The sequence below is a fragment of the Astatotilapia calliptera genome, chromosome 3 (assembly GCF_964374335.1).
Source record: "Astatotilapia calliptera chromosome 3, fAstCal68.1, whole genome shotgun sequence".
In the NCBI taxonomy this organism is placed as follows: domain Eukaryota; kingdom Metazoa; phylum Chordata; class Actinopteri; order Cichliformes; family Cichlidae; genus Astatotilapia; species Astatotilapia calliptera.
In genome coordinates, this window is record NC_137424.1 from 14673856 (window position 1) to 14695642 (window position 21787).

General features: G+C 39.4%; 2 protein-coding genes and 1 long non-coding RNA gene across 43 annotated transcripts in view; 1 reads left to right on the forward strand and 2 right to left on the reverse strand.

Annotated features, from left to right (window-relative positions):
* Window positions 1-21787, reverse strand: part of LOC113017662 (protein NLRC3-like) — a 97468-nt gene that overhangs the window by 40830 nt on the left and 34851 nt on the right. The gene's annotated exons all lie outside the window — the stretch shown is intronic.
* LOC113027148 (uncharacterized) lies at window positions 500-13987 on the reverse strand. 41 transcript variants are annotated; one of them, XM_080298221.1, is made up of 13 exons: window positions 13769-13909; window positions 13066-13123; window positions 12695-12739; window positions 11855-11899; window positions 10595-10639; window positions 9755-9799; window positions 8381-8425; window positions 4088-4132; window positions 3248-3292; window positions 2408-2452; window positions 1343-1472; window positions 1049-1143; window positions 500-846 (listed from the first exon to the last, which is right to left on the reverse strand). In XM_080298221.1, the coding sequence occupies exons 1-13, from the start codon at window positions 13891-13893 to the stop codon at window positions 835-837; spliced, it is 780 nt and encodes a 259-aa protein (XP_080154347.1). In that variant the 5' UTR covers window positions 13894-13909; the 3' UTR covers window positions 500-834. The 41 variants fall into 41 exon arrangements, 39 of the variants coding, with proteins under 39 accessions (XP_080154347.1, XP_080154345.1, XP_080154358.1 ...); XM_080298219.1 differs by having other exon boundaries at window positions 13045-13123; XR_013905904.1 differs by lacking the exon at window positions 9755-9799 and having other exon boundaries at window positions 13769-13987.
* On the forward strand, window positions 13900-21002 carry LOC145425296 (uncharacterized). Its single transcript, XR_013905959.1, has 2 exons — window positions 13900-14025; window positions 20499-21002. It is a non-coding gene; the product is annotated as an uncharacterized LOC145425296 (long non-coding RNA).

Genomic DNA, 21787 nt, shown 5'->3' on the forward strand with positions numbered 1-21787 from the left:
AAAATTTGACCCATGCTTCCAGGAACACACCCATCTGTTGAGATTTTGGCTAGGGCTAAATTTTGGTCAAACCTGAATTTAATGCTACTTGTGAGGACACTGTCAGGTTTATGTGACTTATGAGTACCATAAGGTCACACACAGATATTTCATGTTTAGGTGAATTGTGAAGCCCATGGAAACACATAATTTTCAAGTATACATGACTTATAAGGACCAGGTAACGGTAGGTTCTGCATTTTTAGCTTGGCTCCTTTTGAGATTACAATATAATAGACATGGATGCACAATAGTAATGCTCATCAGTTGGGTAACTTCTGACAGAAATATCAGACATTTATGTGTTAATAAAACAGTAAATCTGAGCTGTGTAAAGACTTTTTAAAAAAAAAAAGACATGGGTCAAATGTGGTCAGTCTACTTTTTAAGTCTTGATATTGTAATGCATTAATTCATTTTGTAGTGAATGTTCATGTGAATAAAAACGTGGAACATTATCTGCCTTTTTTATCATTTAATTGCAAAAAGCACCCAGCATAAACCACAGATTTATGAGTAAGAACAATGCAATACAGAAAACTGCAATACTGACATAACTGTGGAAGTAACAAAGTATCTCTCTTGCTTGTTTCTTTTTTTCTTGGATCTTTCTTTTAATGCTATGATCCTGTTGTGGCTGTAGTACCTTATGACAACCCAGTCTCTGCCTTTCAGAGCTGCCGGCTCTGCTTGGAGGCAGCAGTCACATTCCTTTTTACCTGGTACTTTGCAGCTTTTTATGAAGTGAAACATGCCGCTCAGCAACCTTCACTTCATCATTTGTCCACTTGCTTCTCACCGTCCCAGCTGTCATAAATGGAAACAAAAGAAAATATCTTAATGTGAATGCAAGAAAAGATAGAAAATATTCTAGTTTATAATGTGAATACAAAATGTTCTTAAACCTTGCTTTCTACTGGAGCACTTTAAAGGAGCAATAAGCACAATTCATCATACTTAGGTTGAAGGAATTAAAAATGACTATGTGAAGAACTAGAGGTGTAATTACATCTGGAGTACAGCATGAAGTCACAATCCCTCTCTCTGTGTTGATCTCCAGCCATAGACTTTGGTTTGGTTCACAGGCAGTGCAAAACAGCACACCTAGCAGTGAAAAGATATTGCTTATTGCTCCTTTAAGGATGCTTGGAATGAACCATTTGAAGTGCTGTGTTCTGCTGGGAATCAAATAAGATGAAATGATTTATGATAAAAGCTCTGAATAGTGTCATGTCTGAAAACAAACTTGTTCTTTGATCACAAGTATATTAACCTAAAACATTTTGTATTTTGGTGCCTTTACCCCTTCTTGGTGAAGTGTTGCTAATGTTTTTGTTGTCCAGGGTGATTGAGGCAGAGGTGCCCTTCATGTTGTCCAGGGCAGCTGAGTAAAGCGTGTGGCTTGGAACCCCCGGAATACTTGGTCCTTGAGCCTTTGAAAAGTAACAGTGAAATATGAGAATCAATGCATGCAATAGGTCTGTTTGCTTTTTTCTCTGCATTGTAGGCAAAGTCAGCGTTGGGCAGTGTGTAATTCTACATTAAGGGGCTAAGGGGCGATCGTGGCTCAAGAGTTGTAATCAGAAGGTTGCCGGTTCGAGCCCCAGCTCCGACAGTCTCGGTCGTTGTGTCCTTGGGAAAGACACTTCACCTGTTGCCTACTGGTGGTGGTCAGAGGGCCCGGTGGCGCCAGTGTCCAGCAGCCTCGCCTCTGTCAGTGCGCCCCAGGGTGGCTGTGGCTACAATGTAGCTGCCATCACCAGTGTGTGAATGTCTGTGTGAATGGGTGGATGACTGGATGTGTAAAGCGCTTTGGGGTCCTTAGGGACTAGTAAAGCGCTATATAAATATAGGATATTTACCATTTGATATGAATATTTTACATGTGAACATAATCTACTAATAATACTCATCACAGTGTGATTGTTTGAAATCGGATAGAGTGTTATTATCTTCATGACAAACATCCCTGCTGTTCAGTTTCAATGTAACACAAACTAGAGTTGTTGGTTCTACCAATTGAGAAAGGCTAAAAACAAAAAAACAAATTCATGTCCTTCACAGCTTAAAACAATCTGAGGACAATGTAACACAGAAATATCAAATTTAGTAGGAATAAAGATCAAGCTGATGCTTTAAAGGGAAAGTTAGGACTAACAAATGATATGCCAATTTCTTTCTCCTAAGATGTTCACAAACAAGTAATGCTAATGTTGAATATGGGAAACTTTCAATCAAACTGATTATTTTAATATAATCAAAGGGCACTTAATTTATGCACTAGGCCCAACTGACACATATACTTGATGCCAAATACAAAAAAATAATGTGTAACCTGTTGGAAGAATGAAGTGGGTGTGTCACTCACCAATTGGTCTGAAGGAGGTTGAGACAGGACCTCGGCACTTGGTGTCTGCAACAAAAGACAACAATATAACGTCAGAAACATTCTCTAGTATAAATCCCGACTATTTAATTAACTACAGATCATATTTGTATCAGTGAATATTATTACAGAAGGATCTGACTTCCTTATACCAGATTCTATAGAAACTTAACACTGTACGGTTCTGCTACCCAACGATATGAGGACAGTGTAACACACACTAGAGTTGTTGGTCCTACCACATGAGGAAGGCAACTGAAACACACTCCTGTCCTTCACAGCTTAAAACAATATGAGGACAGTGTAACACACACACTACAATCACTGGTCCTACCATATGAGGACTTCTACTTAAACACACTCCTGTCCTTCACAGCTTAAAACAATATGAGGACATGACGACTGAACACATGTAGAGTTCACATTCCTGACCTCTAACTTCTCCTGCTGTTGTCAATAAAAGCTCTAAACCCAACACTGATGTACAGCCATCTATTTCCCCAGAAATTAAATCATGTAAACTGATCAGCGGGAGCTTATTTTGACAAAAACATGTGTAAAACGACAAAAATATCAAATTTTGTCAGAATAAAGATCAAGCTGATGCTTTAAGGGAAAGTTTGGACTAACAAATGGTATAGACAATTACTTTATCCTAATGCTAATGTTGGTTTTGGTTAACTTCGACTAAAACTGATTGTTTTAGTACAATTAAAGTGCATTTCATTTATGCACTAGGCCCAACTGACACATATACTTGATGCCAAATACAAAAAAATAATGTGTAACCTGTTGGAAGAATGAAGTGGGTGTGTCACTCACCAATTGGTCTGAAGGAGGTTGAGGTAGGACCTCGGCACCTGGTGTCTGCAACAAAAGACAACAATATAACGTCAGAAACATTCTCTAGTATAAATCCCGACTATTTAATTAACTACAGATCATATTTGTATCAGTGAATATTATTACAGAAGGATCTGACTTCCTTATACCAGATTCTATAGAAACTTAACACTGTACGGTTCTGCTACCCAACGATATGAGGACAGTGTAACACACACTAGAGTTGTTGGTCCTACCACATGAGGAAGGCAACTGAAACACACTCCTGTCCTTCACAGCTTAAAACAATATGAGGACAGTGTAACACACACACTACAATCACTGGTCCTACCATATGAGGACTTCTACTTAAACACACTCCTGTCCTTCACAGCTTAAAACAATATGAGGACATGACGACTGAACACATGTAGAGTTCACATTCCTGACCTCTAACTTCTCCTGCTGTTGTCAATAAAAGCTCTAAACCCAACACTGATGTACAGCCATCTATTTCCCCAGAAATTAAATCATGTAAACTGATCAGCGGGAGCTTATTTTGACAAAAACATGTGTAAAACGACAAAAATATCAAATTTTGTCAGAATAAAGATCAAGCTGATGCTTTAAGGGAAAGTTTGGACTAACAAATGGTATAGACAATTACTTTATCCTAATGCTAATGTTGGTTTTGGTTAACTTCGACTAAAACTGATTGTTTTAGTACAATTAAAGTGCATTTCATTTATGCACTAGGCCCAACTGACACATATACTTGATGCCAAATACAAAAAAATAATGTGTAACCTGTTGGAAGAATGAAGTGGGTGTGTCACTCACCAATTGGTCTGAAGGAGGTTGAGGCAGGACCTCGGCACCTGGTGTCTGCAACAAAAGACAACAATATAACGTCAGAAACATTCTCTAGTATAAATCCCGACTATTTAATTAACTACAGATCATATTTGTATCAGTGAATATTATTACAGAAGGATCTGACTTCCTTATACCAGATTCTCTAGAAACTTAACACTGTACGGTTCTGCTACCCAACGATATGAGGACAGTGTAACACACACTAGAGTTGTTGGTCCTACCACATGAGGAAGGCAACTGAAACACACTCCTGTCCTTCACAGCTTAAAACAATATGAGGACAGTGTAACACACACACTACAATCACTGGTCCTACCATATGAGGACTTCTACTTAAACACACTCCTGTCCTTCACAGCTTAAAACAATATGAGGACATGACGACTGAACACATGTAGAGTTCACATTCCTGACCTCTAACTTCTCCTGCTGTTGTCAATAAAAGCTCTAAACCCAACACTGATGTACAGCCATCTATTTCCCCAGAAATTAAATCATGTAAACTGATCAGCGGGAGCTTATTTTGACAAAAACATGTGTAAAACGACAAAAATATCAAATTTTGTCAGAATAAAGATCAAGCTGATGCTTTAAGGGAAAGTTTGGACTAACAAATGGTATAGACAATTACTTTATCCTAATGCTAATGTTGGTTTTGGTTAACTTCGACTAAAACTGATTGTTTTAGTACAATTAAAGTGCATTTCATTTATGCACTAGGCCCAACTGACACATATACTTGATGCCAAATACAAAAAAATAATGTGTAACCTGTTGGAAGAATGAAGTGGGTGTGTCACTCACCAATTGGTCTGAAGGAGGTTGAGGCAGGACCTCGGCACCTGGTGTCTGCAACAAAAGACAACAATATAACGTCAGAAACATTCTCTAGTATAAATCCCGACTATTTAATTAACTACAGATCATATTTGTATCAGTGAATATTATTACAGAAGGATCTGACTTCCTTATACCAGATTCTCTAGAAACTTAACACTGTACGGTTCTGCTACCCAACGATATGAGGACAGTGTAACACACACTAGAGTTGTTGGTCCTACCACATGAGGAAGGCAACTGAAACACACTCCTGTCCTTCACAGCTTAAAACAATATGAGGACAGTGTAACACACACACTACAATCACTGGTCCTACCATATGAGGACTTCTACTTAAACACACTCCTGTCCTTCACAGCTTAAAACAATATGAGGACATGACGACTGAACACATGTAGAGTTCACATTCCTGACCTCTAACTTCTCCTGCTGTTGTCAATAAAAGCTCTAAACCCAACACTGATGTACAGCCATCTATTTCCCCAGAAATTAAATCATGTAAACTGATCAGCGGGAGCTTATTTTGACAAAAACATGTGTAAAACGACAAAAATATCAAATTTTGTCAGAATAAAGATCAAGCTGATGCTTTAAGGGAAAGTTTGGACTAACAAATGGTATAGACAATTACTTTATCCTAATGCTAATGTTGGTTTTGGTTAACTTCGACTAAAACTGATTGTTTTAGTACAATTAAAGTGCATTTCATTTATGCACTAGGCCCAACTGACACATATACTTGATGCCAAATACAAAAAAATAATGTGTAACCTGTTGGAAGAATGAAGTGGGTGTGTCACTCACCAATTGGTCTGAAGGAGGTTGAGGCAGGACCTCGGCACCTGGTGTCTGCAACAAAAGACAACAATATAACGTCAGAAACATTCTCTAGTATAAATCCCGACTATTTAATTAACTACAGATCATATTTGTATCAGTGAATATTATTACAGAAGGATCTGACTTCCTTATACCAGATTCTATAGAAACTTAACACTGTACGGTTCTGCTACCCAACGATATGAGGACAGTGTAACACACACTAGAGTTGTTGGTCCTACCACATGAGGAAGGCAACTGAAACACACTCCTGTCCTTCACAGCTTAAAACAATATGAGGACAGTGTAACACACACTACAATCACTCGTCCTACCATATGAGGACTTCTACTTAAACACACTCCTGTCCTTCACAGCTTAAAACAATATGAGGACAGTGTAACACACACACTACAATCACTGGTCCTACCATATGAGGACTTCTACTTAAACACACTCCTGTCCTTCACAGCTTAAAACAATATGAGGACATGACGACTGAACACATGTAGAGTTCACATTCCTGACTTCTAACTTCTCCTGCTGTTGTCAATAAAAGCTCTAAACCCAACACTGATGTACAGCCATCTATTTCCCCAGAAATTAAATCATGTAAACTGATCAGCGGGAGCTTATTTTGACAAAAACATGTGTAAAACGACAAAAATATCAAATTTTGTCAGAATAAAGATCAAGCTGATGCTTTAAGGGAAAGTTTGGACTAACAAATGGTATAGACAATTACTTTATCCTAATGCTAATGTTGGTTTTGGTTAACTTCGACTAAAACTGATTGTTTTAGTACAATTAAAGTGCATTTCATTTATGCACTAGGCCCAACTGACACATATACTTGATGCCAAATACAAAAAAATAATGTGTAACCTGTTGGAAGAATGAAGTGGGTGTGTCACTCACCAATTGGTCTGAAGGAGGTTGAGGCAGGACCTCGGCACCTGGTGTCTGCAACAAAAGACAACAATATAACGTCAGAAACATTCTCTAGTATAAATCCCGACTATTTAATTAACTACAGATCATATTTGTATCAGTGAATATTATTACAGAAGGATCTGACTTCCTTATACCAGATTCTATAGAAACTTAACACTGTACGGTTCTGCTACCCAACGATATGAGGACAGTGTAACACACACTAGAGTTGTTGGTCCTACCACATGAGGAAGGCAACTGAAACACACTCCTGTCCTTCACAGCTTAAAACAATATGAGGACAGTGTAACACACACACTACAATCACTGGTCCTACCATATGAGGACTTCTACTTAAACACACTCCTGTCCTTCACAGCTTAAAACAATATGAGGACATGACGACTGAACACATGTAGAGTTCACATTCCTGACCTCTAACTTCTCCTGCTGTTGTCAATAAAAGCTCTAAACCCAACACTGATGTACAGCCATCTATTTCCCCAGAAATTAAATCATGTAAACTGATCAGCGGGAGCTTATTTTGACAAAAACATGTGTAAAACGACAAAAATATCAAATTTTGTCAGAATAAAGATCAAGCTGATGCTTTAAGGGAAAGTTTGGACTAACAAATGGTATAGACAATTACTTTATCCTAATGCTAATGTTGGTTTTGGTTAACTTCGACTAAAACTGATTGTTTTAGTACAATTAAAGTGCATTTCATTTATGCACTAGGCCCAACTGACACATATACTTGATGCCAAATACAAAAAAATAATGTGTAACCTGTTGGAAGAATGAAGTGGGTGTGTCACTCACCAATTGGTCTGAAGGAGGTTGAGGCAGGACCTCGGCACCTGGTGTCTGCAACAAAAGACAACAATATAACGTCAGAAACATTCTCTAGTATAAATCCCGACTATTTAATTAACTACAGATCATATTTGTATCAGTGAATATTATTACAGAAGGATCTGACTTCCTTATACCAGATTCTATAGAAACTTAACACTGTACGGTTCTGCTACCCAACGATATGAGGACAGTGTAACACACACTAGAGTTGTTGGTCCTACCACATGAGGAAGGCAACTGAAACACACTCCTGTCCTTCACAGCTTAAAACAATATGAGGACAGTGTAACACACACACTACAATCACTGGTCCTACCATATGAGGACTTCTACTTAAACACACTCCTGTCCTTCACAGCTTAAAACAATATGAGGACATGACGACTGAACACATGTAGAGTTCACATTCCTGACTTCTAACTTCTCCTGCTGTTGTCAATAAAAGCTCTAAACCCAACACTGATGTACAGCCATCTATTTCCCCAGAAATTAAATCATGTAAACTGATCAGCGGGAGCTTATTTTGACAAAAACATGTGTAAAACGACAAAAATATCAAATTTTGTCAGAATAAAGATCAAGCTGATGCTTTAAGGGAAAGTTTGGACTAACAAATGGTATAGACAATTACTTTATCCTAATGCTAATGTTGGTTTTGGTTAACTTCGACTAAAACTGATTGTTTTAGTACAATTAAAGTGCATTTCATTTATGCACTAGGCCCAACTGACACATATACTTGATGCCAAATACAAAAAAATAATGTGTAACCTGTTGGAAGAATGAAGTGGGTGTGTCACTCACCAATTGGTCTGAAGGAGGTTGAGGCAGGACCTCGGCACCTGGTGTCTGCAACAAAAGACAACAATATAACGTCAGAAACATTCTCTAGTATAAATCCCGACTATTTAACCCTCGTTTTACCCTAGCGAAAAAAGGGACCCGCTTGGGTAACTTTGGATTTTTGATTCTCAATATATCAGTCATTTTAAAGACTAGTTGCATGAAACTTGGCCAGGATGTGTGTTTTAGGATTATTTTTGAAATTCAATGATCCCCTCTATGGTGTGGTGTATAGTAAAGAAGATTCACATATGTACTACCTCCTTTTACCCTTGTATCCGTTTGGGCCCCATTGACTCCCATTATAATCACATATTTTCGATATACTGTAATCCTGACATGCGATAATGCCTTTCTCGTGAATACCTAATGGATCTAAGCCTCAGCCTTCAAAATAAAGGAAAAATAGGTTTTGGATCAAATGAGCACAATATTAGGTACAGCACCACCATAGACATTTTCAGTGCTTTTGAATGGAGGACATGGTTATCTTACTATGCAAAATACATGACAATAAAACAGCTGACCACCATAAAATAGTCTTGATGTAGTGGAACTGATATAAGAGAGTGGTGTGAATGTGATTGAGAATATATATATATACTGTGTGTGTCGGTCACAAACAAAACGGCCCGTAGAGCCGCCTCCTTGAAGTGAACAACGGGAGCCTGCTCCGTTTTTTTCTCCTTTCTCTGAACCTCTGTCAATGTTATTTTGCTTCACTTTGCACATGAGCCTTGTTTTTGCCCTCAGCAGAGAGGGGAGGGGTGCAAAAGCAGCCACGTGTTTGTTGAGCAGAGGGGGGAGGGGTGCAAAAGCAGCCACGTGTTTGCAGAGCAGAGGGGGAGGGGTGCAAAAACAGCCACGTGTTTGCAGAGCAGAGGGGGAGGGGTGCAAAAGCAGCCACGTGTTTGTTGAGCAGAGGGGGGAGGGGTGCAAAAGCAGCCACGTGTTTGCAGAGCAGAGGGGGAGGGGTGCAAAAACAGCCACCTGTTTGCTGAGCAGAGGGGGGGAGGGGCAGTCGTTACTCTCCCAGTGGCATCTCAACAGAGCCGGAGGGAGAGAGAGAGATCGTTTTGGATTCAAGTGCACACTTGAAGTCTGTGAGAATAGTTTGCAGCCTTGTCTTACTAGTCATTTCTGCACAGACGCCACTAAATGCACAGACTCGCGCACACACAACACGAAGCGCACGGTCAATTTAGGGGAGCTTGGAAGCTGTGCTCATCGTGCAAACAGCGCGTTATTATCGTAACGGCTGCAAAAGTTAGGATATGTCCTGTCTGCAACATCCATCTTCACCTGTTGGAAGAATGAAGTGGGTGTGTCACTCACCAATTGGTCTGAAGGAGGTTGAGGTAGGACCTCAGCACTTGGTGTCTGCAACAAAAGACAACAATATAACGTCAGAAACATTCTCTAGTATAAATCCCGACTATTTAATTAACTACAGATCATATTTGTATCAGTGAATATTATTACAGAAGGATCTGACTTCCTTATACCAGATTCTATAGAAACTTAACACTGTACGGTTCTGCTACCCAACGATATGAGGACAGTGTAACACACACTAGAGTTGTTGGTCCTACCACATGAGGAAGGCAACTGAAACACACTCCTGTCCTTCACAGCTTAAAACAATATGAGGACAGTGTAACACACACACTACAATCACTGGTCCTACCATATGAGGACTTCTACTTAAACACACTCCTGTCCTTCACAGCTTAAAACAATATGAGGACATGACGACTGAACACATGTAGAGTTCACATTCCTGACCTCTAACTTCTCCTGCTGTTGTCAATAAAAGCTCTAAACCCAACACTGATGTACAGCCATCTATTTCCCCAGAAATTAAATCATGTAAACTGATCAGCGGGAGCTTATTTTGACAAAAACATGTGTAAAACGACAAAAATATCAAATTTTGTCAGAATAAAGATCAAGCTGATGCTTTAAGGGAAAGTTTGGACTAACAAATGGTATAGACAATTACTTTATCCTAATGCTAATGTTGGTTTTGGTTAACTTCGACTAAAACTGATTGTTTTAGTACAATTAAAGTGCATTTCATTTATGCACTAGGCCCAACTGACACATATACTTGATGCCAAATACAAAAAAATAATGTGTAACCTGTTGGAAGAATGAAGTGGGTGTGTCACTCACCAACTGGTCTGAAGGAGGTTGAGGCAGGACCTCGGCACCTGGTGTCTGCAACAAAAGACAACAATATAACGTCAGAAACATTCTCTAGTATAAATCCCGACTATTTAACCCTCGTTTTACCCTAGCGAAAAAAGGGACCCGCTTGGGTAACTTTGGATTTTTGATTCTCAATATATCAGTCATTTTAAAGACTAGTTGCATGAAACTTGGCCAGGATGTGTGTTTTAGGATTATTTTTGAAATTCAATGATCCCCTCTATGGTGTGGTGTATAGTAAAGAAGATTCACATATGTACTACCTCCTTTTACCCTTGTATCCGTTTGGGCCCCATTGACTCCCATTATAATCACATATTTTCGATATACTGTAATCCTGACATGCGATAATGCCTTTCTCGTGAATACCTAATGGATCTAAGCCTCAGCCTTCAAAATAAAGGAAAAATAGGTTTTGGATCAAATGAGCACAATATTAGGTACAGCACCACCATAGACATTTTCAGTGCTTTTGAATGGAGGACATGGTTATCTTACTATGCAAAATACATGACAATAAAACAGCTGACCACCATAAAATAGTCTTGATGTAGTGGAACTGATATAAGAGAGTGGTGTGAATGTGATTGAGAATATATATATATATATATATATACTGTGTGTGTCGGTCACAAACAAAACGGCCCGTAGAGCCGCCTCCTTGAAGTGAACAACGGGAGCCTGCTCCGTTTTTTTCTCCTTTCTCTGAACCTCTGTCAATGTTATTTTGCTTCACTTTGCACATGAGCCTTGTTTTTGCCCTCAGCAGAGAGGGGAGGGGTGCAAAAGCAGCCACGTGTTTGTTGAGCAGAGGGGGGAGGGGTGCAAAAGTAGCCACGTGTTTGCAGAGCAGAGGGGGAGGGGTGCAAAAACAGCCACCTGTTTGCTGAGCAGAGGGGGGGAGGGGCAGTCGTTACTCTCCCAGTGGCATCTCAACAGAGCCGGAGGGAGAGAGAGAGATCGTTTTGGATTCAAGTGCACACTTGAAGTCTGTGAGAATAGTTTGCAGCCTTGTCCTACTAGTCATTTCTGCACAGACGCCACTAAATGCACAGACTCACGCACACACAACACGAAGCGCACGGTCAATTTAGGGGAGCTTGGAAGCTGTGCTCATCGTGCAAACAGCGCGTTATTATCGTAACGGCTGCAAAAGTTAGGATATGTCCTGTCTGCAACATCCATCTTCACCTGTTGGAAGAATGAAGTGGGTGTGTCACTCACCAATTGGTCTGAAGGAGGTTGAGGCAGGACCTCGGCACCTGGTGTCTGCAACAAAAGACAACAATATAACGTCAGAAACATTCTCTAGTATAAATCCCGACTATTTAATTAACTACAGATCATATTTGTATCAGTGAATATTATTACAGAAGGATCTGACTTCCTTATACCAGATTCTATAGAAACTTAACACTGTACGGTTCTGCTACCCAACGATATGAGGACAGTGTAACACACACTAGAGTTGTTGGTCCTACCACATGAGGAAGGCAACTGAAACACACTCCTGTCCTTCACAGCTTAAAACAATATGAGGACAGTGTAACACACACACTACAATCACTGGTCCTACCATATGAGGACTTCTACTTAAACACACTCCTGTCCTTCACAGCTTAAAACAATATGAGGACATGACGACTGAACACATGTAGAGTTCACATTCCTGACTTCTAACTTCTCCTGCTGTTGTCAATAAAAGCTCTAAACCCAACACTGATGTACAGCCATCTATTTCCCCAGAAATTAAATCATGTAAACTGATCAGCGGGAGCTTATTTTGACAAAAACATGTGTAAAACGACAAAAATATCAAATTTTGTCAGAATAAAGATCAAGCTGATGCTTTAAGGGAAAGTTTGGACTAACAAATGGTATAGACAATTACTTTATCCTAATGCTAATGTTGGTTTTGGTTAACTTCGACTAAAACTGATTGTTTTAGTACAATTAAAGTGCATTTCATTTATGCACTAGGCCCAACTGACACATATACTTGATGCCAAATACAAAAAAATAATGTGTAACCTGTTGGAAGAATGAAGTGGGTGTGTCACTCACCAATTGGTCTGAAGGAGGTTGAGACAGGACCTCGGCACCTGGTGTCTGCAACAAAAGACAACAATATAACGTCAGAAACATTCTCTAGTATAAATCCCGACTATTTAATTAACTACAGATCATATTTGTATCAGTGAATATTATTACAGAAGGATCTGACTTCCTTATACCAGATTCTATAGAAACTTAACACTGTACGGTTCTGCTACCCAACGATATGAGGACAGTGTAACACACACTAGAGTTGTTGGTCCTACCACATGAGGAAGGCAACTGAAACACACTCCTGTCCTTCACAGCTTAAAACAATATGAGGACAGTGTAACACACACTACAATCACTGGTCCTACCATATGAGGACTTCTACTTTCCTGTTGGAGGTTGAGACACGACAGAGGGACAGCAGGGTAGTAGCTTGCACAAATGATTCTATTGACACAACAGGGAAGTGAGATTAATGAACTGAACGCAACAGACTCTTTCAAAATAAAACAGGAAACATGGCATGAAAATACAAACGTGGTAATATACAGCCCTAACATAAACTCCTTAAAACGATATTAATAACGTTAAGCCAAACTCAACTAACCCGCCATTAAACATAAGAAACTCAAAAACCTTAGAATAACATCAGAAACGCTGGGCCAGAGACCCAGACCGTGAGCAAATAACTATAATATTATTGATTTGTGCTGAATAAGAAAACATTAATATTATCATTTAAATCCCCCCAAGCATATCTTGTGTTGAAAAAAAAAAGTGTGTTGCAGTTAGCTACACTGAGCTTAGACTGACTGTCTCTGCAGTTGAAGATGCAGAGCACATGCAAGGCCGCAGGTCCCTTTAACTCCGGTGGGAATTTAAAAACAGTTAAATTTAACTTCTAATATCTATTGTTAAAGATAAATCTTAAGTAATTTTTTAGCATTTATCATCATTCACCACTTTCAATTTGTTCAAATCGGTTGTGTATTGTTTTAATTCCGTTTAACTAACCTTAATTAGCTTGTTAAACATACAACTTTACCTCGCGGAGCTTTCGTCGACGCATGGATATCAAAGGTAAATACATACCTCAAGATAAATCTCTCCTGAGTGCTGAAGGTCCCGGATGTGCCGTTCACGCAGAGCTCCGGCGAGTTTGTATCTTGCCGTGACCAGCAGCTCTTTGGTTGACGCTTTCGAACAATCAGATGCATCTTTACTCACTTTTTGACCAATCAGAGACGTCGTTCTATGCTCCACTGACGAAATGCTGCATCCTCTCACCAGCCACGGTCTCTCCTCGTCCATTTAACAACAAAAACACAGCAACACGTGCTGGATTTGAGGTAGGAACACTTGAGAACTGTCACAATGTTTTGCAAACTGCTGTTACAGTTAATTTCGTTCCGTTAATTTGTTTGGTTCCTATTCTGAAGTAACACTTAATACACATGGGGTTAGCTTGCTGGTCTAGTTTAAGTTAGCATGGGCATGCTGTTCACTGATAGAGTAAGGCTAAAATTGTCCTGATATTGTCAGTGTGTTATCATAAACATGCAGCACCCCTAGACCCCCAAGTTAAAATACAGATAATAGATAAGCAATTTAAGAAAATAAGTATAATGTGTATAATAAATGATTTTACTGTCACTTTCCTGGGTCTGTTGACCCAGCGTTTTAAGTTTTAGTTTGTTTAGATGTCGATGTTTATTTATAAGTTCTTTAGGTTTGCTAAGTTCATTTGTTTATTAGATTACCCTTGTGATGTCTGTTTTATTGGGAAAGTCTTTGTCCTAAATGCAGTGAGTCTAGTTTTGTTTCCCCTTGTCCCAGCTGTTCCTCATCCCCTCATTATCTCTCTGTGTACTTGCAGTGGCTTGCAAAAGTATTCGTCCCTCTTTTCCACATTTTGTCACATTACTGCCACAAACACAAATTGTCATGGTCCTGGGTCGGTGACCCAGCGCTTTTAGTTTATTATTATTATGATGATGATGATGATTATTATTGTTTGAGTTCTATGTGTTATATTTGGTCTGCCTCTGAGTCTGTGTCTCTGTCTATGCTGTCACCCCGTCTGTTTGTGAATCTGTCTGTTTAGTTCTGTGTCTTGTTTGGTTCCCCGTGTCTGAGTTTCCTGTTTTATTGTGAAGGTCTCTGTCTGATGTGAGTGTGTTCAGTTTACGTTTCCCCTGTCCCGTCAGCTCTGATTCCTCCCAGCCGTGTTGCCCTCCTGTCTCTCATCCCCTGATTACTGGTGTGTGTATTTAAGCCCTGTGTGTTCTCCTGCCTGTTACTCGGTGTCCTGCTCGGCGGCTGCCGCGCATCCCTTTGTCGTATGCACCCAGGTCTGTTATTTTAGTTCTTCCCAGTTTAGGTGTCTTCAGTTATTTGTCATGCCCCACTGCTTGTTTGCCACTACACCTTGTAAATAAACTTCACTAGCATTTTCATCCACTGCTTGCATCTTGGGTCCTCCTTCCTCCACACCACACGGCTCGCCTTCCCAGCCGTGACACAAATCAATTTTAATGGAATCCAATTGCAGCAAAAGGTGGGTCTACAAAGTATTGACTCAGGGGGCTGAATAATTGCGCACACCCCACTTTTCAGTTATTTATTTGTAAAAAATGTTTGGAATCATGTATGATTTTTGTTCCACTTCTCACGTGTACACCACTTTGTATTGGTCTTTCACGTGGAATTCCAATAAAATTGATTCATGTTTGTGGCTGTAATGTGCCAAAATGTGGGAAAGTTAAAGGGGGCCGAATACTTTTGCAAGCCACTGTAAGTCCTGTCCTCATTTGTTCAGTGTCAGGTCATCTGTTGTTTTTGGTGCCACGTTTCCATGTTCCAGGTATCTTTGTATCCATGTCAGGTTTCATGGTTTGTTTGTTTTTTTTAATAAAAAATATTTTCCCCAGGTTAGGTTATTGTTTAGCTTCACCTCTGCCTTTTGTTTTGTAATCTTTTAATTTCAATTCAATTTTATTTATATAGCGCCAAATCACAACAACAATCGCCTGAAGGCGCTTTATATTGTACAGTAGATCGCACAATAATAGATACAGAGAAAAACCCAACAATCATAGGACCACCTATGAGCAAGCGCTTTGGCGACAGTGGGAAGGAAAAACTCCCTTTTAACAGGAAGAAACCTCCAGCAGAACCAGGCTCAGGGAGCGGCGGGCATCTGCTGTGACCAGTTGGGGTGAGAAAAGGAAGACAGGACAAAGACATGCTGTGGATTAATAACAAGTATGATTCAGTGCAGAGAGGTCTATTAACACACAGTGAGTGAGAAAGGTGACTGGAAAGGAAAAAACTCAGTGCTTCATGGGAATCCCCCGGCTGCCTACGTCTATTGCAGCACAACTAAGGGAGGATCCAGGGTCACCTGATCCAGCCCTAACTATATGCTTTAGCAAAAAGGAAAGTTTGAAGCCTAATCTTAAAAGTAGAGATTAATAAACGGCTTGCTTTCTGTTAATATTCAAATTTTCTTTCACGTTCCTTTGTGTCAGCATTTTGGGTCCACTCCTCAAATTCATACATATGTCTAACCGTTTTTCCCCACTCGGCGACACACCCGTCGGGGGTCAAACTCTGGTAATTGGCAATTCTGTTCTCAGACATGTGAAGCTAGAGACACCGGAAACCATAGTCAATTGTCTTCCAGGGGCCAGAGCAGGCGACATTGAAGGAAATTTAAAACTGCTGGCTAAGGGTAAACGTAAATTCAGTAAAATCATAATTCACGTCGGCAGTAATGACACCCGGTTACGCCAATCGGAGGTCACTAAAATCAATATTGAATCGGTGTGTAACTTTGCCAAAACAATGTGGGACTCTGTAGTTTTCTCTGGTCCCCTCCCCAATCAGACCAAGAGTGACATGTTTAGCCGCATGTTCTCCTTAAATTGCTGGCTGTCTGAGTGGTGTCCCAGAAACGATGTGGGCTTCATAGATAATTGGCAAACCTTCTGGAGGAAACCTGGTCTTATAAGGAGAGACGGCAGCTCTCATTTCTAGAAATATGGACAAATTAATTAAACCCCCCATAATATGACTATCCAGAGTTGGGACCAGGAAGCAGAGTTGCAGTCTTACACGCCTCTCTGCAGCTTCTCTCCTCCTGCTACCCCCCCAAAAACCCATCTCCATAGAGACTGTGTCAGCTTCCAAAAAGACAAAAAACAAACTAAAAACCAGCAACAAACAACTTAAACATAAACAATTACAAAGAAAGAACAATACAGTATCCACATCCTAACTAAAGAGTAAAACAGTGAAATGTGGATTATTAAATATTAGGTCTCTCTCCTCCAAGTCTCTGTTAGTACATGACTTAATAATTGATCAACAAATCGATTTACTCTGCCTTACAGAAACCTGGTTTTAGCAGGATGATTATGTTAGTTTAAATGAATCAACACCCCCGAGTCATTCTAACTACCAGAAACCTCGAAGCACAGGCCGAGGGGGCGGTGTGGCAGCAATTTTTCACACCAGCCTATTAATTAATGAAAGACCAAGACAGACTTTTAATTCATTTGAAAGCCTGATGCTTAGCATTGTCCACCCCAGCTGAAAAATTTTAGAAACCAGTCTTATTTGTTATCATCTAATTGTCCACCTGGGCCTTACACAGAGTTTCTCTCTGATTTCTCAGACTTTTTATCTGATTTAGTGCTCAGCTCAGATAAAATAATTATTGTGGGTGATTTTAACATCCATGTAGATGCTAAGAATGACAGCCTCAACATGGCATTTAATCTGTTATTAGACTCAATTGGCTTCTCTCAACATGTAAAAGAACCCACCCACCACTTTAATCACACTCTAGATCTTGTTTTTAACATATGGCATAGAAACTGAACATTTAACAGTGTTTCCTGAAAACCCTCTCCTGTCTGATCATTTTCCTGATAACATTTACATTTACAATAATTGATTACACAGCAGTGGAGAGTAGACTTTATCACAGATGTCTTTCTGAAAGCGCTGTAACTATGTTTAAGAATGTAATCCACCCACTGTTATCATCTTCAATGACCTGTACCAACACAGAGCAGAGCAGCTATCTGAACGCTACCCCAACAGAGGTCAATTATCTTGTTAATAATAATTTTACCTCCTCACTACATATGACTCTGGATACTGTAGCTCCTGTGAAAACTAAGGTCTCAGATCAGAAGTACCTGACTCTGTGGTATAATTCTCAAACACGTAGCCTAAAGCAGATGACTCGTAAGCTGGAGAGGAAATGGCGTGTCACAAATTTAGAGGATCATCATAATTGGAGAAATATTTTGCTGATTTATAAGAAAGCCCCCCGCAAAGCCAGAACATCTTACTATTTGTCACTGATTGAAGACAATAAGAACAACCCCAGGTTTCTCTTCAGCACTGTAGCCAGGCTGACAAACAGTCAGAGCTCTTTTGAGCCAACCATCGTTAACTAGTAATGACTTCATGAACTTCTTCACAAATAAAATTCTTATCATTAGAGAAAAAAATTACCAATAATCATCCCACAGATGTAACATTATCTACAGCTACTTTTAGTACCGTTGATGTTAAGTTAGACTCTTTTTCTCCAATTGATCTTTCTGAGTTAACTTCTATAATTACTTCCTCCAATCCTCCGTGTCTTTTAGACCCCATTCCTACAAAACTGCTCAAAGAAGTCCTGCCATTAATTAATGCTTCAATCTTAAATATGATCAACCTATCTCTAATAATCGGCTATGTACCACAGGCCTTCAAGCTGGCTGTAGTTAAACCTTTACTCAAAAAGCCATCTCTAGACCCAGCAGTCTTAGCTAATTATAGGCCAATCTCCAACCTTCCTTTCATATCAAAAATCCTTGAAAGAGTAGTTGTCAAACAGCTAACAGATCATCTGCAGAGGAATGGCTTATTTGAAGAGTTTCAGTCAGGTTTCAGAGTTCATCACAGCACAGAAACCGCTTTAGCGAAGGTTACAAATGATCTTCTTATGGCCTCTGACAGTGGACTCATCTCTGTGCTTGTCCTGCTAGGCCTTAGTGCAGCGTTCGATACTGTTGACCATAATATCCTATTAGAGCGATTAGAGCATGCTGTAGATATTACAGGTACTGCACTCCAGTGGTTTGTATCATATCTGTCTAATAGACTACAATTTGTTCATGTAAATGGAGAGTCCTCTTCACCCACTAAGGTCAATTATGGAGTTCCACAGGGTTCAGTGCTAGGACCAATTCTGTTTACATTATACATGCTTCCCCTAGGCAGTATCATTAGAAGACATAGCATACATTTTCACTGCTATGCAGATGACACCCAGCTCTATCTGTCCATGAAGCCAGATAACACACACCAATTAGTTAAAGTGCAGGAATGTCTTAAAGACATAAAGACCTGGATGGCCGCTAACTTTCTGCTTCTTAATTCAGATCAAACTGAGGTTATTGTACTCGGCCCTGAAAATCTTAGAAATATGGTATCTAACCAGATTCTTACTCTGGATGGCATTACCTTGGCCTCCAGTTATACTGTGAGGAACCTTGGAGTCATTTTTGACCAAGACATGTCCTTCAATGCACATATTAAACAAATATGTAAGACTGCTTTCTTTCATTTGTGCAACATCTCTAAAGTTAGAAATATCCTGTCTCTTAGTGACGCTGAAAAACTAGTTCATGCATTTGTTACTTCCAGGCTGGACTACTGTAATTCATTATTATCAGAATGTCCTAAAAACTCCCTGAAAAGCCTTCAGCTAATCCAAAATGCTGCAGCAAGAGTACTGACAGGGACTAGAAAGAGAGCAGATTTCTCCTGTTTTGGCTTCCCTTCATTGGCTTCCTGTTAAATCCAGAATTAAATTCAAAATTCTACTCCTCACATACAAGGTCTTAAATAATCAGGCCCCATCTTATCTTAATGACCTTGTAGTACCATATCACCCTATTAGAGCACTTCGCTCTCACACTGCAGGCTTACTTGTTGTTCCTAGAGTATTTAAAAGTAGAATGGGAGGCAGAGCCTTCAGTTTTCAGGCCCCTTTTCTGTGGAACCAGCTTCCAGTTTGGATTCGGGAGACAGACACTATCTCTACTTTCAAGATTAGGCTTAAAACGTTCCTTTTAGCTGAAGCATATAGTTAGGGCTGGACCAGGTGACCCTGAATCCTCCCTTAGTTATGCTGCAATAGACGTAGGCAGCCGGGGATTCCCATGATGCATTGAGTTTTTCCTTTCCAGTCACCTTTCTCACTCAGTATGTGTTAATAGACCTCTCTGCATTGAATCATATCTGTTATTAACCTCTGTCTCTCTTCCACAGCATGTCTTTCATCCTGTTTTCCTTCTCTCACCCCAACCAGTCGCAACAGATGGCCGCCCCTCCCTGAGCCTGGTTCTGCCAGAGGTTTCTTCCTGTTAAAAGGGAGTTTTTCCTTCCCACTGTCGCCAAAGCGCTTGCTCATAGGTGGTCATATGATTGTTGGGTTTTTCTCTGTATCTATGAAGCGCCTTGAGGCGACTTTTTTTGAGATTTGGTGCTATATAAATAAAATTGAATTGAAATTGAATTGTACTTCTGTGACATTTACAGTTGCTTAGTTAATTAAGTGACTTAATTACTCACTTTTATTTACTAATTGAATTACTAAATGAAGCTGGAATTGTGCATTCTGCAGTTTTTAATAGTGTGTTATTAGTTTTTAAAGAAACAATATGCATTTTATACTATATTGTAAAAAGTATAAGGTAAGTTGAATTTAAAATATAATTAATAAAGTGTTGACTTTTTTCATCAATTCTTGTAGATACACAGAGTCGAGACTGAGCCTGATGATCATACTGAATCAGATGACAGCGGCAGGAATCTCCAAGTTCAACTGCAGATTGCAGATGCAATTATATTAATGTAGATTAATATAAACTCTTCAAGGGTCAAAATCTGCACACACATCATTCTGCATAGTGAAGGTCAGACAATTTGTGCATTGATCTTGAGAAGTAAGACTCATTAATTAATAGTAATATAATTAGACAAATGTTGAAACTTTATATTTCGATACATTTTGTCAACAACAAAAGAAACCAAGCTGTGCAGGTACTGATAACTGAATCTAAAGACCTTCATTTTTGTCAAGATTTGCCTGATTTAACTGTTGTTACCCTTGCTTATAGCTCACCTTAATATGTTTTTGATGTGTGTTAGAATGATTGTTTAATTGGCAAGGTTTGAACGAACAATTTTCAGAAGCCTCAAAATTCATCTGTTACTATTCCACGAATGATTGAAATAAAGTTCACCTCCATTTCAACATTGAATACGACTTTGGACATAAGAACTAAAAGGTGCTGCCAACGCATGTGTCCGCTAAGCCCCAGAAGGGTATAACCTGGGTCAAATGTGTTATTGTGTCTGACACACCTACAATATGAGGACTCGCAGAGTGACGTCACTGAAAGTGTGTTTAAAGTGTGTTAAGTTCCAAAACTGGCCAGTAGGCGGCGAAACTGAAAGTGAGCAAAAACGCTAAACACACTTAAACACACTTTTTCATAAAATTGTGATGTTTCAGGACTTTCGAGATTTTTGGTTTGGGAGCATGTTGGGAGCCTCTAGAACACTTTAGAAGGCTCAGAAAAATGAGGACCTCAAAAATGTCCTCATTTTTCTGAGCGTCCTCATTTTGTGAGTGTGTTATCATAAAATTGTCCTATGATGTCATGAAAACAAGTACACACACACACACACACACACACACACACACACACACAGCATGTTATGCCAGTTTCAGCTGAAACTATGTTTCAAACCATGTTCCGGGTTTTTAGTTCACCATTTATGAGGCTTCAAGAAGAAAATAAAAGACAGATCTGAATGTTTGAAAATGTTTTGGAAAGATTCTGTAAAGATGAGATGAAAAATACTCAAAGGATAAATTTAATTGGTTTATTATTTAGATAAGTTGAAAAAAGTTAAACAAGCAAGTCAATGAAGAAACAAGGTAAAATGAAGTAATAATGAAAAAAGTTAAACAAGTAAATGAAGAAACAAGGCAGAGGAGAGAAAAGCCCAACAATCCCCTCTGAGCAAGCACTT